Raw genomic sequence first — 15,636 nt, 5'->3', positions numbered from 1 at the left:
AGGTGTCTCAGTAGGTTAGGCGTCAGATTCTTGGTTTTCAGGTCATGATCTCATGTTCCTGAGAACTGGTGCTGTACTCAGTGGGGAATCTGCTTCTCTCCTCTCCCTTTGGCCCTCCCCCTGCTTGCATGCTCTCTCTCTCTCAAATAAATCTTCAAAAAAAAAAAAATCCTTTTTAAATAAACGAAATAAAATCTCAGGAAGAATAAATGAGTGGTAGGTGAAAAACACAAAACTGTATCATCTAAGTATATGATCTCTTTATCTAATATTCTTTTTCTTCTGAAATTATTAACTAAAAACATTGATTATGTAGTCATACACCTAAAGACCCATTTATTCATAAAAAAATGACAACATATGGTCATGATTGTGAAGAATTCAAATCATTCAAAATTGTGTCAACTAATTCTAATTCATTAACTGTGGCAATATAAATGAATCCAACTTATATCAGAGAACAATTAGAAATACCTATAAAAATTACACTGGATACACCACTTCACTAAAAAATTTTACTCCAAAAATAAATTCACAAAACTAGATTGGTAGACATATTTATCATTGAATATCATTACAAAAGCTTGTTAGACAACTTAAACACACCAATCAGAGATTAGTTAAGTAATTTGTACAATTTTACAATAGAATACTATTAATGTAGAAATTCTTCATGTGCTGAGATTAAACAATCTTCAAAATATATTAGGGACAGGGTAATTTACAGTATTTATACAAATCTTTGTGTAAATAAAAGTGGGGATATATATGTTTATTTGTGTATATATATATATGTATATATGCTGTGTGTGTGTATGTATGTGTATATATATACACACACACACACACACATATATATATATATATATCTATGAAGATGACAAGAAATAACAGCAATTACCTATTGGATATTTTGGGAATGGGAACTGGTAGAATAGAAAAAGAGAGAGGAGAAGGAGGAGTATTTTCACAGCCTCCTATAGTATATGCCTTAGTGTTTGAACCATCACAACGATCATATTTTTAAAAGTCAAATAGTAGGGATGCCTGGGTGGCTCATTTGTTAAGCATCTACCTTCAGCTCAGGTCATGATCCCAGAGTCCTGGGATTAAGCCCTGCATCAGGATCCCTGCTCAGCAGTAAACCTCTTTCACCCTCTCCCATTCCCTTAGCTTGTATTCCCTCTCTCACTTTCTCTCTCTCTGTCAAATAAATAAATAAAATCTTTTTTAAAAAATCAAATAGTGAGTGGTGCCTGGGTGGGTCAGTTGGTTACGCATCTGCCTTCGGCTCAGGGCATGATCCCAGCATCCTAGGATCGAGCACCATTTTAGGCTCCCTGCTCACTAGGGAGTCGGCTACTTGCTCTCCCTTTGCCTCTCCCCTTGCTTGAGCTCTCTTTTCAAATAAATAAATAAAATCTTTTTAAAAATCGAATAACAATTTTTTAAAGAATTAAACTAACATTTTTCTATTTTATATTTAAGAATAGATATCAAGTTGAAATTCATAATTAGTTTTCAGTAAAATGGAATTTGTGTAATTTGGCAAGATATTTTACAATACTACTACTGATTAAGTAGTATGATGAATGATATTAATATTGACCACAGTGAGAGGGGCTTGTTAATCATGAAAGCAATACTATTTCATTAATAGTGCTATATTATAACCATAAGAGACTCTTAACTATAGAGAACAAACCGAGGGTTGTTGGCAGAGAGGTTGGTGGGGGGATGAGCTAAATGGATGATGAGCAGGGCCCTTGTGATGAGCACTAGGTGTTGTATGTAAGTGAAGAGTCACCGAATTCTACTCCTGAAACAAATATTACAGTATATGCTCACTAACTAGAATTTGAATGAAAACTCAAAACAAAACAAACACTGCTGTATTACAATAGCATGTTTGGCAATCCTATATATGTTGGTTATAATATTTAGCAAAATGTTTGATTGTCAACAATAACATGACCCTTAAGTCAGATAAACCAGATTTTACTAGAAAACCACAAGACTAAACAGTACTAGAAATAAGATGAAAGCGCTTGTATGTTTTAATTTTTACTTTAATAAAAATAGTGAATTAAGACAGAATATAAAAGCACCTGTTTTTGTAGATGGAGATTCTTTTTCTTGGTGTTCACCTTTTTCTAGAAAGAGAAATTAAAATTAATTGTCAATCTGTGGATTGTGTAGCAGACATTTCTTAGTTATGTCTTTGCAAGTGATCGTCAGTTTCTGCGGGAAGCATGCCCTCAAAGTCATTTGCATGTTGGAACACAGAAAGAACATTGCCATAGAAACGCATTATAAACATGGTTAAGTTCATCCTCAGGGTAACCTGTAAGATAGTACATAAGGTTCTAGCCCTCTTGGGGCCATGTGGTGTAAGAAGAGGATAGAATATGACAAAGAGGAGAATAAAAAGAGGAATTTTCTTTCTCTTTCGAAGGTAGAGTCATTCCTTGCGGATACTTAAAAAAAAAAAATGATATTCGCCTTTAGCATCTTACAAGTCCCCCTTTTTACCCTTCTGAATCCTTCTAGTTCCTTTCCTGCCAGGTCAGAAGCAATTTGTGCTGGACACTAGTTTCTTGTTGAAAATTTAACCTGAACCAACCCTATATCAGAAAGTATCACATTTTGTGTTTTCATTTTCCTGGACCACCCTCTCTTTCCAGATTAATCTCAACTGAGTCTAGAAAAGTCAAATGGAATCAAATGTGTGATTAATACTCCTCTTAGACCTCTGAAAGATATTTGAAATAAAAATAAGAGGGCTCTCTCTTTCATTAAGAGTGGAATTTCAGATGGAGCCATTATAGACTAGAACGTATATTGAGAATAGTTGGAAATAAAGCCGATCACTGCCAACGATTAGTTCTTTCTAATCACCCCAGGGTTAGTCCTTCTGAGCTATTATTGATGTTTACCTGTCCTTTTCTTTTGTCACTCCTGAATTTGGAGATTCTAAAAGTACTACAATTTTCCCCCAACATCATGCACCAACAGTGAAGTAGGTGGCAAGATGCAGGACCTATGTTGTCAGAAGACTAAATTGGATATTTATAAATTATCCAGCATGTAAGAATAAAACTTTCATAAACTCAATTTGCATAAATGTTAATATTAAATAGGCATGCAAAACAAAATAAAATTGAAAAGCTGATATTCAACTTTTTAAACTGGCATAATAATAGCACTGCAAAAGTATAATTATTACAATAACAAGAATAATTTCAAATCCATCTTTAAAACACATGCAATTGGTTCTAGAATGTGAATATATTCTATTAGGCTCCATATATTTGCACCTTCTCTCTTGAAACCACTTATATGATCTCCTAACTGGTCTCACCAAATTCATCTTTGGGCTGTGCCAATCCATTTTTCCTGAAGGATCTAGGGAATATTTGACCAACATGCTTTCACTGTAGTTGTGTTTCATAAATACACAGCAGTGGAGGACCAACATCACAATCTAGACACAATTTTGGACTTAATTACTACCTGTGTGACAGTGAACCCATGTTTATGCCTTTCTGAGACCAATAGTTAGCTTTTAAACTCTCTGCCACTGTAATCTCTGAATCATTCCTGAATAGTAAAATGGATGACCTTTTTACATTCATACTCATGCGAGAAGTCCATGATTCTCAGGAAAAAATGGCAATATGATTATAATCTCATGGATTTCTAACTACCGAAGTCTACCTACAGTACAATTAATGCTACTTAAACAAACCAAAAACAATATGTGGTTCATAACACCGATGATTGAAATGATCATTTCATTTTCCTTTGTTATTCATTATGAGTGTTTGAGAACTAGCCGGTTCACTCTAACCTCTCAGTGGTATTTTATAGTCTAGATGGAGTCGCTCTTTTAGGAATAGTTACATAGTGATACAACTTCCAAAGATTTCTTCTGTATAACTATAGCAAAGTATTAATTAGTAGTGAAAAGCAAAGATGTCAAGTCAAAGCCATAGCAAAACATTATTTTATCATCTATACAGGTATTTTAGGTTAAGGCAACACTAAAATCAGCAATTAAAGAAAAAAAACAAGCAAATTGTTAAAGCTGAAGTAGCCAAGCCAAGCTTTTCAGACTTTATTCTTTTCATCTCTTACTTGCTGGTTTGGGCTTGACTGTGGATAATGGAGAAAAGTAAATGGCACATTGATGAGTGCAAACCATTGGAAAAAAAAAAAAACTCTTTAGCTTCTGTATTTATTTCTTCTTTGCTTTAGGTTCTCTTCTTATATTAAGCTTAAATTAAGCTTATTCCATTCTCTCTGAGCACTATTATTTCACTCTCAGCAAATACATCAATCACACTGCTTGCTGAAAAATTATGACACACAAAAGGTATGCAAAATCTAAAACAATCTGTATATTGGCACACAAATACATTGGGCTAGCTTCTTGATAATCCCCGAATACCCATATATCTAAATGAGATCCTCAGTGAGCCATATTAAAACCTTAGGGTGTAAATTAGAGGAATGCTGAAATTATGAGCTTTGACAATGGCTTTAATAGAGTACAAGGAACATGTCAGGTGATGTGTAAATGACCTTATAAGGTTTCTTTCTTTCCTGTGTGTTAATAGTCTATAATTTTATAAATAATTAGTTCTTTCCTGAATTCTATTATATTTTCCTCCAAGAAACTGTATTTAAATCCTGATTAGCATGCTTATTTTAGTTAAAATGAAGAAATTACTTCACAGACTTTTTTTCTTTGGAAATGATTTTTTAAATAAGGAATGGGACTCCATAAACTGCCAGTTACCCAGGTAGATAGAATTTCCACCTTGGAATTCAATGGAAGAGATTCAGTGGTTTAGGATGTCAGTTGAGATGACATCCATTCATCCCTATAGGAAAGAACTTCAGAATGTTAAGAGTGTGTGCATTACTTTTTTTTTCTCACATAAAATACTGAGAGATAGACTGTTTTAAATATTATATGTTCTGTATGTTCATACAACCACATAACTATCTGTAGAGCCCTCATTAAAGGATATTACTCTATCTAATGCATGAAGAGCAGATCTCATAGTTTCAGATTCCTGTGATTTTACTATTTGAGGAAAGGTGGTTTTAAAATAAGATTAAACACCTAGCAGTATATGATTATCAATGTATTACTTGGATTACCTCACGAGTTATGTGTAAGTTTAGATCAATCACAAATAATTGAATTACATCATGCTAGTACTTCACTGTTAATTTTATTGACTATATTTTTCAGCTATTTACAAGAATTCACAGTCTTGGAATTTATGGCACTAAAACTTACACACTTCAGTGATGATGATGATGTGTGTGTGTGTGTGTGTGTGTACCCACATAACATAAAACTGATACACAGAAGGAAAAGATGAAATATTTTATTTACCTGTTTTTTCTATTGTGGTAGCTTTTACCTGCTTGACAACTTTTTCTTCTGTGATAGGAAAAAATGTTAACACAAGTAGAAAATTTAAATGCCTCGGTATAAAACAGTGACATATGTCAACTTTGATATTTTGTTTTCTCTTTGAAATAACACCGATCATGAGAAAAACTTAGCTGTGTGTGTTTTCTTTTTTCCCCAGTAAAGCAGCAAGTGATATCTTCTTTTCAAATTGGATAAAGCACAAAGAAAACGTGTTCAGCTGCAGACATTCTTGGCAGCTGTCCTTCATAACAGTCTTCCTAATTGGAATTATCCCCTGTTCTGCCAATACATATGCTACCCCTTGATTTTTGTTTTTCACTGTATTTATCTACACAGGGGTTGTTTTATATAACAATAATCCTTTTTTAATAATCGAATTTGAACAGGAAGAAGCAAATTTTTTAAAAAAATTTTCCTGGGCAAGAATCCTCCCTGGGAACCCAGGGTTAGTGTAGTGACCCAAGTTTTATAGTACAAAGCTGGGGAAAGGCAAAAGGGATACATTTATGGGATGTCTTCTGTCCTCTATGCCTTTATAGATGTAGTCAAAGAGATTTGGGTCAACGTAGAGGATGATTGCAGTGATCCTATATAAAATTAAACTTTTCAAAAATGCAGCAGTGGGAGTGAGTCCATGAGAACGTTTCCCTGAGAAGCAGAATTTAGAGTATGAATATTACCACTAAAATAAAAGAAGGTGTGCCCGGAGGACACTGTGCTTGCTGTGCTCTCAAGACTGAACTCTCTCACTCTGTATTTCAGCTCAAAATGACTGACACTTGGGACAGTCAGGAGAGTAACAGGGTTTTATTATTCATTCAACGAGGAGGTTCTAAAAGTTCTTTCTAAGATTCTGCTTATGTCAATGGAGACATAAGTTATCCTGGCTCTTCATACTCCAGGTCTGCTTTTTCTATCCCTATTGGTGTCTCCTATACTTTAAAGCATAGGGAAATGAATCAATGGACTCAAACCCTAACTTTTAAGCAGTTTTTCTACAGTAAAAATTTTGAAAGTGTAATAAGATATGCTTAGAGAAAGAACTTTTCTTTTTTTAAAGATTTTACTTATTTATTTGACACAGAGAGAGAGAGAGCAAGAAAGGGAACACAAGCAGGGGGCGTGCAGAGGGAGGAGCGGACTCCCCACTGAGCAGAGAGACTAATGCAGGGCTCAATCCCAGAACCTTGCAACCATGACCTGAACTGAAGGCAGACACTTAATGACTGAGCCACCTAGGTGCCCCTGAAAGTATGTTTTTAACTTATTAAAGATTCTGATTAACCACATTCATAACTTTGGGTAAATATTTCAGCCTGGAATGAAGGACAATTTTCTATAAAATAACTGAGGCTTGGGACTGCCTCCAAATTAAACTCATATTTAATTAGCGTAAACAAAAAATTAAAAGTTTTTATTCTTAAATAAAAAACAATTTGTAAATTTGTCTTGGTAAGTTCTGTATGTCTTTTTATGACATACTTAACACACTGGCTTACCTTTACTATCTCCAAAATATAATTATGACCAGGAATGAAAACCAAAGGAAATGAGGCAAAGATGGAAGAAGGAAGGAGGAAAGGAAGCAGGGAGAAATGTTGATTTCTTTTTCGTGGGGTTTTTGGAATCCAAGATGATCATGCTTGCATGAGCCATTCTGGATTACAAGTTTCCCAAGGATGTCTTGCTTCCAACAGGACAGAACAAAACAAAGTGTAGGACCCATTCATTCACCTGAGTGCTGGCAGTGATGGTTTTCGTGCTCAGCTAAATCTCTGATGGGAAGGGATAGACTAGCTGTCTAGTTATACCTGACAGGTCAAGTCCTCAGTTAAAACACATTGTGAAGATGACTAAAATTGGAGATGTTCTAGAAGTTGGATGACTTAAGACACGAATCATCCCTGAAAAACTTTAGGTTACACATTAAGCTCTTCATCCTGTTGAAACTGGAACAAAGAGAAACAATTTGGTAGTATGGATACCACCTGCATAATACCTGGTTTTGCATGAGAAACAGTCTTTTCTGGTTTTGCTATGTCTTGTTCTGAAAATAATAATAAAAAAAACTTTTCAGATGTTTAGAAGCTTTGTAAGTTAACATATGGTGATTTTTTTTTCGTTTCATAGGCTAGTTATTTATTAAGCAGAAAATAACAGACAGATTTCAACAAATGTGTCCATGGAGAAAAACTGTTTCTAAATTTTCATGTCATTTTAATTTGTATGAAAAAAACTGAAGGTTTCGGTTGTATGAAACAATATACCAAGAATTCTTATTTACATTTAAGCACTTATAATTCCAAAGCATAGGCTGTAATAAAGCATAAATGCCAAAGTAGAGATACAATACTGAAAATATTTAAAATTTTCTTGTGAAGATTTATTTTGACAACATGAAATTAATATATAGATACTATGTATTTGAGTTTCTTTTAGATGAAGTTCAAAAGGAAACATTCATGTATGAAAGAAAAAACTAAACTCAATCAAATTACATGCAGAATTGTGATATTTTATAATAACAACTAAAAGCTTTAAATGGCATGAGGCCTAAGTAGAAGTTTTAAATGGTGTGCGGCTTCTGGTTTTAAAAAAAATATAAGGAAAATGCAAAATGTTTCCATCTGGTAACATTCATCTGCAGGAAAAAAAAAAAAAAAGACAAAAAACAACCAAAAAAAGAAACCCCCCCCCCAAAAAAAAGGAAATCAGAAAAATAAATCATAAGGTAGTACTTAGGGAGTGTCTGGCTGACTCAGTCCAAAGAGTATGCCTCTTGGTATCTGGGTCATGAATTTGGGCCTCACGTTGAGTGTAGACATTATTTAAATAAATAAAAAATTTAAAAAATAAAAAAAAAATAAGACAATAGACATTTATAAGTCTTAATACATTAAAAATATGTTATTTATAAGAGCAACTAGAATCTAGCTTATGATCAGTTGCTAGGTATGCTTTGGTGAGAATTAAAGGAGCAAGATAGTATGGTACATATACCTTAACTTGGATTCTTGAATTTGTTGATTTTGAGGAATTCTGCTGTGTAATTTTTTACAGTGAAGAAATAGTTTCCATAGAGCCTGAGGGTTTTTTGTTAACTTGCCTCAGGTCAGTAGCTAGTTGGTACCAGAGCGAGGACTTAAACACTAAATAGCAATGTAAACTTGGAAAGATCATCCTGATTTTAGCTCAACATTACCTCTTAATAAAATGATTGTTAGTCTGGAACAATATCTTAGTGGGAGTTTTGAGTAAATCAGACATGGGAAGAATCCTAGCTCCAACATTTATTCGCTTGAAAATCTTGGAAAAATAACTTATTTTCTGAAATTAGTCTATTGAACAGTTTCCACAGACATTAAATATGAATAGTAATTGACCTATTGCATGTCTTTCATAATGGTATATTAGAAATAAAAATAGATAGTATGGGCTAAACTCATAATAGATGCTTAGTAAGTTCTTGTCATTTTTCTCTTCAAATCCCAGTAGCCTATGATTCTGTGATTTTATAACTCTGCTATGTCATTGGAAATAAGTCTACAAACTAAATATGATCACATTAGGGTTTTAAGGACTCCAAGAGATGTCTCCTGAAACCTAGAGTGTGTGCTGCAGTCCATTAAAAAATATATTCTAGATGTTCTCACATCTCACATCTCACATCTCACATCTCACATCTCACATCACAGAATATCCCCATTCTCAGCTAATCCAGTCCTATAAAAGCATATTGAGCAGCAAAGTAGGAAAAATAATGAGGCTCTGGGAGACTCTGTAAATCTCCAATGGTGAGTGGTAAGCCTTTTTTAGTTCCAAAACGAAGGCGATATCAGTTCTGTATCTATTTGAGAATAAAAAATATTTTTACCTGATTTTGCTTCCTTTTTAACTTGTGACTCTTAAGGGAAAACAAAAAGCAGAAATTTCATAATCTGGAAAAATAAACTAAAGCACAAACTCATTTCTGGAAATTATATTATTTTGCTTACCATAATTAAAATGGCAGAATTTTACTAAAAATTATTTCAGTTTCCTGCTGGTTTGTTAGTGCTGGTCTATTAAACACACAGTAGTTAAGTTCATGCAATGTACTTATCTGCCATTAAGCTGTTTACTACTGCTAATTGATTTTAAGTTGAATTTTCTATGTTTCTTTAAGACGATTATTGTGGAGTATAGTTTCAGTGTCAATGTAAATGATTTGATGGCAAGAATAAGAAGAGTAACTTTGAAATATATTTCAGTGAGTACTCATAGGAGTTAGAAATTTAGACACCTAGTGTTACGGCTTGAATTGTATCCCACAAAAAGCTATGTCGAATTCCTTACTTGACATACCTCAGAACATGATCTTATTTGGAATTAATTAAGGTTGCAGATGTGATTAATTAAGGTAAGAAAAGGTAAGAGCAGGTCCTTAATTAAGGACCCTTAGTGGGTCCTTAATTAATCTAATCTGTCTGGTGTCCTTATAAGGACAGGAAAAGAGAGACAGAAATAGAAATACAGAGGGAGAAGAAGCCTACGGGACGATGGAGATAGAGCTTGGGGTGATGGATCTGCAAGCCAACAAGCTTCAAGGATCACTCACAATCATCAGAAGCGACAAAAAACTGGGGAAGATTCTCTTCCACGTGTTTCAAAAGGAGCATGGCTCTGCCGACAACTTGACTTTGGGCTTTGAGCCTCTAGAACTGTGTGAGAGTAAATGTTTTCAGCTATCCAGTTTGTGGCGCTTTATTCCACCTACCCAGGGAAACTAATAAATTTGATACCAGGAGATGGGGTGCTGCTGTAACAAAGACACATGCATGCAAAAGTGCCTTTGGAATTGGCTGATGAGTAGAGGCTGGAATGTTTTTGAGACACTTGATAGAGAAACAAACAAGCAAACCCTACATTGCCTTGAAAAGGATATTGGCAGCAATACTGACAAAGTCTATTCTGCTGAGAACTTAAGAAAGTATTAAGGAGAACGATAAAGAAAGTTTCTGACAATTTAGAAAATATATATACCCTCATCAAATACATATATCAACAAATCGTTGCTGGAAGTAGGAAAGTTAAATGTGCTTCTGGTGAGGTCTCAGAAGGAAATGGGAAACATGTTATTGGGTTGTGCAGGGGCGATTTTTGTTATAAAGTAACAAAGAACTTGGTTGAATTGTGTTCCTCCGTTAGGTGACAGTGGAACCACGACACATAGGGTCAATGAAGTTGAAACTAGCAGAAGCTTTGAAACTTGTTTTTCAGAGAATGGTTTCTTCTAGTTAGCTATTATGTTTTTCAGACTCCACTAACAAATCCACTAGCTGTCTCAATAGTTGACTCAAGGTCAACTGAAAAGGTTCCAGCCTACGAATAAGCAAGGCTCTGAACTTCTTCCTTAGATAACAAGACTAAGACCCCATCCAGGTTATACCAGCACTCAGAGCTTTCCCACAGTTCTTTTTCCTCATGCTAAGAGGACCTCCTAATTTCAAAGGCTGACCTTTGCCTTGCTCTGGTGTTGTCTCCACCCCAAAGTGAACATGAGATGACGCTACATATATGTTTGCTCAGTGCACATGCTCCAACTTCCCTCATGAATAATCATAACTTTCCCCATCCTCTTCAACAATATGTATTTAATCTACCACCCTGAATTTCCCCTTTAAAACCCACTGCTTCTTAACTAAGAAACTGGGAGATGGTCTTTGGACCTCAGTCTACCATCTCTCCAGCCCCTTGAATAAAGCAAAGTTTCCTTTGTAACCAACATTTTTTCTGGAGTATTGGCTTTCAAGTTGTGAGCGCTGAACTTGGGTTTCAATAAGACAAGGTAGAATTTTTAAGTGAAGAACATAGATATTTAGCCAAAGAAATTTCCAAGTAAAGTGTGGAAGGTGCAGCCTGATTTTTCCTTGCTGCTTATCATAAAGTGTGAAAGGGAAAATAAATTTAGGAGTGACTGTTAAGCAAAAGGAATAAGTACTTGATGATTTGGAAAATTCTCCACCTATCCAGACAGCGCACCCCAGACACAGGACCAAGAGAGTGGCTGGACAAACTTGCAGATCCAATCTGCCACCTCAGCAGAAGGCAGGAATAGAGATATAGTTGATGAGGAAGGATCTGTGGAGGACCCTCTTGTCCAATGGCTTGGGTCATCCTGAATTGAATGTAGAACTGGTCATGTTTTTGAGAATTCCATACAAGTAAAAATAATGCTGCCTGACAGAAACAAAATGAAGGAATAACAAGTCTTAAGAGCAGAGTTGCAGATTCAAAAATCTGGGTATATGGGAACTCCTTGGGTAGAGAGGGCAGGGCTGCCACCCAGGTGAGCTAGAAAGGCAGACCCATCCCACTACCAGGCCCAGAAGACCGTGTATTCAGCCAAAGAGGATATCCTCAGGTCCTGACATCTAATGGAATTTTCCCTCCTATGTTTTGGATTTACTTGAAACCCATAACCCCTTCTTTTCCTTTCTTTCTTTCTTTTTTTTTTTTTTTCTTTCCTTTTTTGAAATAGGAATGTCTATCCTAGCCTGACCCACTGTTCTGTTTTGGAAGCAGATAATTTGTTTTCTGATTTTGCAGATGGAGAGGAATTTTCTGCAAGAAGAATCATACCCTGGGCTTCACCCAAAAATGTTTAAGATAATGAGATTTGGGACTTTGAGTTGATGAAATGTTGGACTTAGTTGTTGCTAAAATGGTTATGACTTCAAGGGATGTTGGAATGAGCTATATGTATGTGAAGGACATGCATTTGGGGGGGACCAGAGGATAGGCCTTTACGGGTTGAATTGTGTCCTCCCAAAAGATCGGCTGAAATCCCAACCTCAGTACCTCAAAATGTGACCTGATTGGGAAATAGAGTCTTTATAGGTGTAATTAGTTAAGATGCAGTAATACGGGAGTAGGCTGGGTCCTTAATCTAAAATGACTGGTGTTCTTACAACAAGAGGAGAAAAGACACAGCTAAAGACACAAAGAAGAAGATGTCCATGGAATGATAGAGGCTGAGATTGGAACAATACAATTTCAGGCCAAGGAACACCAAGAATTGCTCACAAAGACCAGAAGTCAGAGGAGGCAGGGAAGGGTTCTTCCTTACAAGTTCAAGGGAATAATGGCCCTGCTGACACCTTGGTTTCAGATTTCTCCCTTCTAGCACTGTGAGAGAATACATTTCTGCTGTACTGTAATACCCAATTTTCTGGTATTTTATTTTTTTAGAACAGCCCTATAATACTAATAGTTGGGAAACATGAACCAAAGTTTAATTGTTTTGAGAATCAGATTACTCCGTGTTCTTTTAAAAAAAAGTTTCTACTGCATACTGTAGCCCTCAGAAATATTTGTCTCATTCAGGAGCTCCCCAAAAAACAGAAAAACAACAGGAGCTGTTTTTCTGACAGGATTTTGTGTCCTGTAGGAATCCGCAAAACTAAGAGGTTCTGTGGGACTCAATTCAATTAGTCAATTGCTTCTTCTGAACCAGATCATATTCTCTCAGCAGTTTCTCCTTTATGAGTAGAATTTTTTCTAGGAAAAGGTGGCATAGATAAATATTATGTTCATCTTATTTTAAAGAGCTGACAAAGGATAATATTTTTATATAATATTTGCACTAGGACACAACTTTAGCAAAGAGGTAATATGCTACTCAGTATAAATGTGGAATGTAAGTATGAATCTATACATAAAATATACATACCTGGTTTCTCTTCCTTTTTTACTTGTGGCTCTAAAAATATAGGTGAACATTAATAATGATGATTATATAAAGATATTTTTCTGTACTCATGCATATTTCTTTTTACATATTATTCATTGTTTTTTAATCTGCCACATTTTCTTCTTTTTATAAATGCAGTAAATTGATACAAACAGACAAATAAAGGTTCTCATTATCAATCACAGTAAGAATTATTTTGAGATAAAATGAAAATGTTAATTAAGAATTTTATGAGAAGTTAACAAAAGGCATTGTTTTATACCTTCAGTGAACAAAGATTGAAGGAAAATTTTAGCACAGCATGTTCTCAGAAACACAAAGGATATTAGAAATACAAAAGATATTAGAAATATGAGGATTTGAAGCACATCGTCTACACAAAATAGTTAAGCTTTTGGCTTTAAGCAAAATACTCAACTATGAAATCAGGGGATGAGTAAAAGCATGCATTTAAGATTTATTTTATTTATTTATTTTTTGGCATGCACGTAACATACGTGGAGTCCTAGGCTTGACTTCTTTGCCTAGAAAAAGTTTTAAAATGATTAAAGATCAGGTCAGTAAATTGTTATTGAATTGACATTGAATTTGATAGAACATTATATATTTGAAAATCAAAATAAAACAATAAACTCAAACTGTTTTTCTTTATTTAAATTCTACAGGATATGTAATTTAATGTCTACACAAAATCACTAATTTAAAAAGTCATTTTTGAATAATAAAACTCTTAGTTTAATTTTATTGCACCATTAAAAATAATTTGCTTGCAAACTCTTGCTGTGTGCAATGTTAACTTTTAAATCTAATATTAAAATAGAACACAGAATTTTATTTTGAAAAATTACTTCTAATTCTTTAATATTGAAGATAAAAAATATAAGAAATACTATTTTCTTTTCCATTAATATTATTAATGTTATCTGTCCCAGTATAATATATTAAAAATGATTGCTACTGAATTTGACACTCCAGATGACTAGAAATATATGCTTTTATTGCTTGTTGGATCCCTAGTAAGGACTGGCAAATTTTTTATTAAAGACCAGATAGGGATGCCTGGGTGGCTCAGTGGGTTAAGCCTCTACCTTCAGCTCAGGTAATGATCTCAGGGTCCTAGGATGGAGCCTCACATGGGGCTCTCTGCTCAGCAGGGAGCCTGCCCCCTCTGCCTGCCTCTCTGCCTACTTGTGATTTCTCTCTCTGTCAAATAAATAAATAAATAAAATCTTAAAAAAAAAAAAAAAGACCAGATAGTGTATATTTTTAACTTTAGGCCATATGATTTCTTTCACAACTATTCAGCTCTGCTGCTATAACACAGAAGCAACCATCAACAATACGGAAACGAATAGGCATAGCTGTGTTCCGATAAAACTTTATTTACAGAAAAGATTGGTGGTCAGTCTGTAAGCTGTTGTTTGTCAACCTCTGCCATCTCCATAGTCAGTTTTAATTTTCCTTGTTTTTTTTTTTTAATCTCAACAAAGATTTCAACAGTAAACAAAAGCATCTTCCTTCTATCTATATTCCTCTATAAATATCATCCAGTACCTTTCCAGCATTGTTCAACTCAGGTTTTTGGAAATGTCATCTTTATTTGCTTTTCCTACTTCCTGACTCCCATTTAATTAATCCACTAAATTCTAGCTTCAATTTCCACCATTTTATTTATCAGGTCTCTCTGGTCATCAGTTCTGCCCCCACCCTGACTGCCCCACTTGCCAATACCAATAGATAAACTAACTTCATCAATCACTTTTTCCTCTTTAAATTCCTATTCACTTGACTTATTCTGATTAGTCCTCACACATAAAACTATAGAAAGCAGACAAAAGTGTAAAACAGTGGCTTTAAAGATATTGGACATAAACAACAAAGGACAGCTATTTTTAAGTGATGGGAAAAAAACGAGGTTTGTCCTATGATTGTCCCAGCTTAATGCCTTAAGAGAATAATAAGGCTTTAGCGCAGGAATGGAGCTAAATTGATGAGATGGAGCTAGGAGTCTGGAAAGGCCAAGACAGCTAGAGATCACAGGTCAGAGTCATGTAAAGTAGAGAACTGCAAAGAAAAAAAGATAAAGTTTTGGGGGATTTGTGAAAGACCCCTTAAATCTTCACATGAGCACTAACCAGCATAGGCTTACAAGGAAACTACTTAAAGGCAGAGAATGAAACAATACTGTAGTTCTTTACAGTAAGGATTGATGTTGGGTAGTGTCAGTCTTCCAAGTTTGATCTTGAACTTCAGTATTGTGTTGGTGGCTGTGAGTTATTTTTTTCCATTCCACATAAGTTTTAGAATCAACTTTTCAGCATTCACAAAATAATTTGCTGGGATTTTGATGGAAATTGTATTGAATCTATAGATCAACTTGGGAGCAACTGACATCCTAACAACATTGAGTCTTCTACTTCCCAATTGCAATATCTCACAATTTATGCAGAGG

General features: G+C 34.8%; 1 protein-coding gene and 1 long non-coding RNA gene across 23 annotated transcripts in view; one reads left to right on the top strand and one right to left on the bottom strand.

Moving 5' to 3' along the window:
* TRDN (triadin) overlaps positions 1-15,636 on the bottom strand; it is a 379,193-nt gene that overhangs the window by 38,206 nt on the left and 325,351 nt on the right. For 17 of the 18 annotated variants that reach the window (XM_082729949.1, XM_082729966.1, XM_082729962.1 and 14 more), the window contains 7 exons: positions 13,682-13,708; positions 13,164-13,193; positions 9,327-9,356; positions 7,452-7,499; positions 5,411-5,458; positions 4,138-4,155; positions 2,109-2,153 (listed from right to left, as the gene is read on the bottom strand). In XM_082729949.1, the coding sequence (XP_082586075.1) occupies positions 2,109-2,153; positions 4,138-4,155; positions 5,411-5,458; positions 7,452-7,499; positions 9,327-9,356; positions 13,164-13,193; positions 13,682-13,708 (246 nt within the window). The remainder of the gene's footprint in view (positions 1-2,108; positions 2,154-4,137; positions 4,156-5,410; positions 5,459-7,451; positions 7,500-9,326; positions 9,357-13,163; positions 13,194-13,681; positions 13,709-15,636) is intronic. The other variant, XM_082729955.1, reaches the window with a different exon arrangement.
* Positions 1-15,636, top strand: part of LOC309864468 — a 664,253-nt gene that overhangs the window by 596,486 nt on the left and 52,131 nt on the right. The gene's annotated exons all lie outside the window — the stretch shown is intronic.

This window comes from Mustela nivalis (genome assembly GCF_964662115.1).
Source record: "Mustela nivalis genome assembly, chromosome: 5".
Taxonomy (NCBI): domain Eukaryota; kingdom Metazoa; phylum Chordata; class Mammalia; order Carnivora; family Mustelidae; genus Mustela; species Mustela nivalis.
This window is presented reverse-complemented; position numbering and strand designations above follow the sequence as displayed.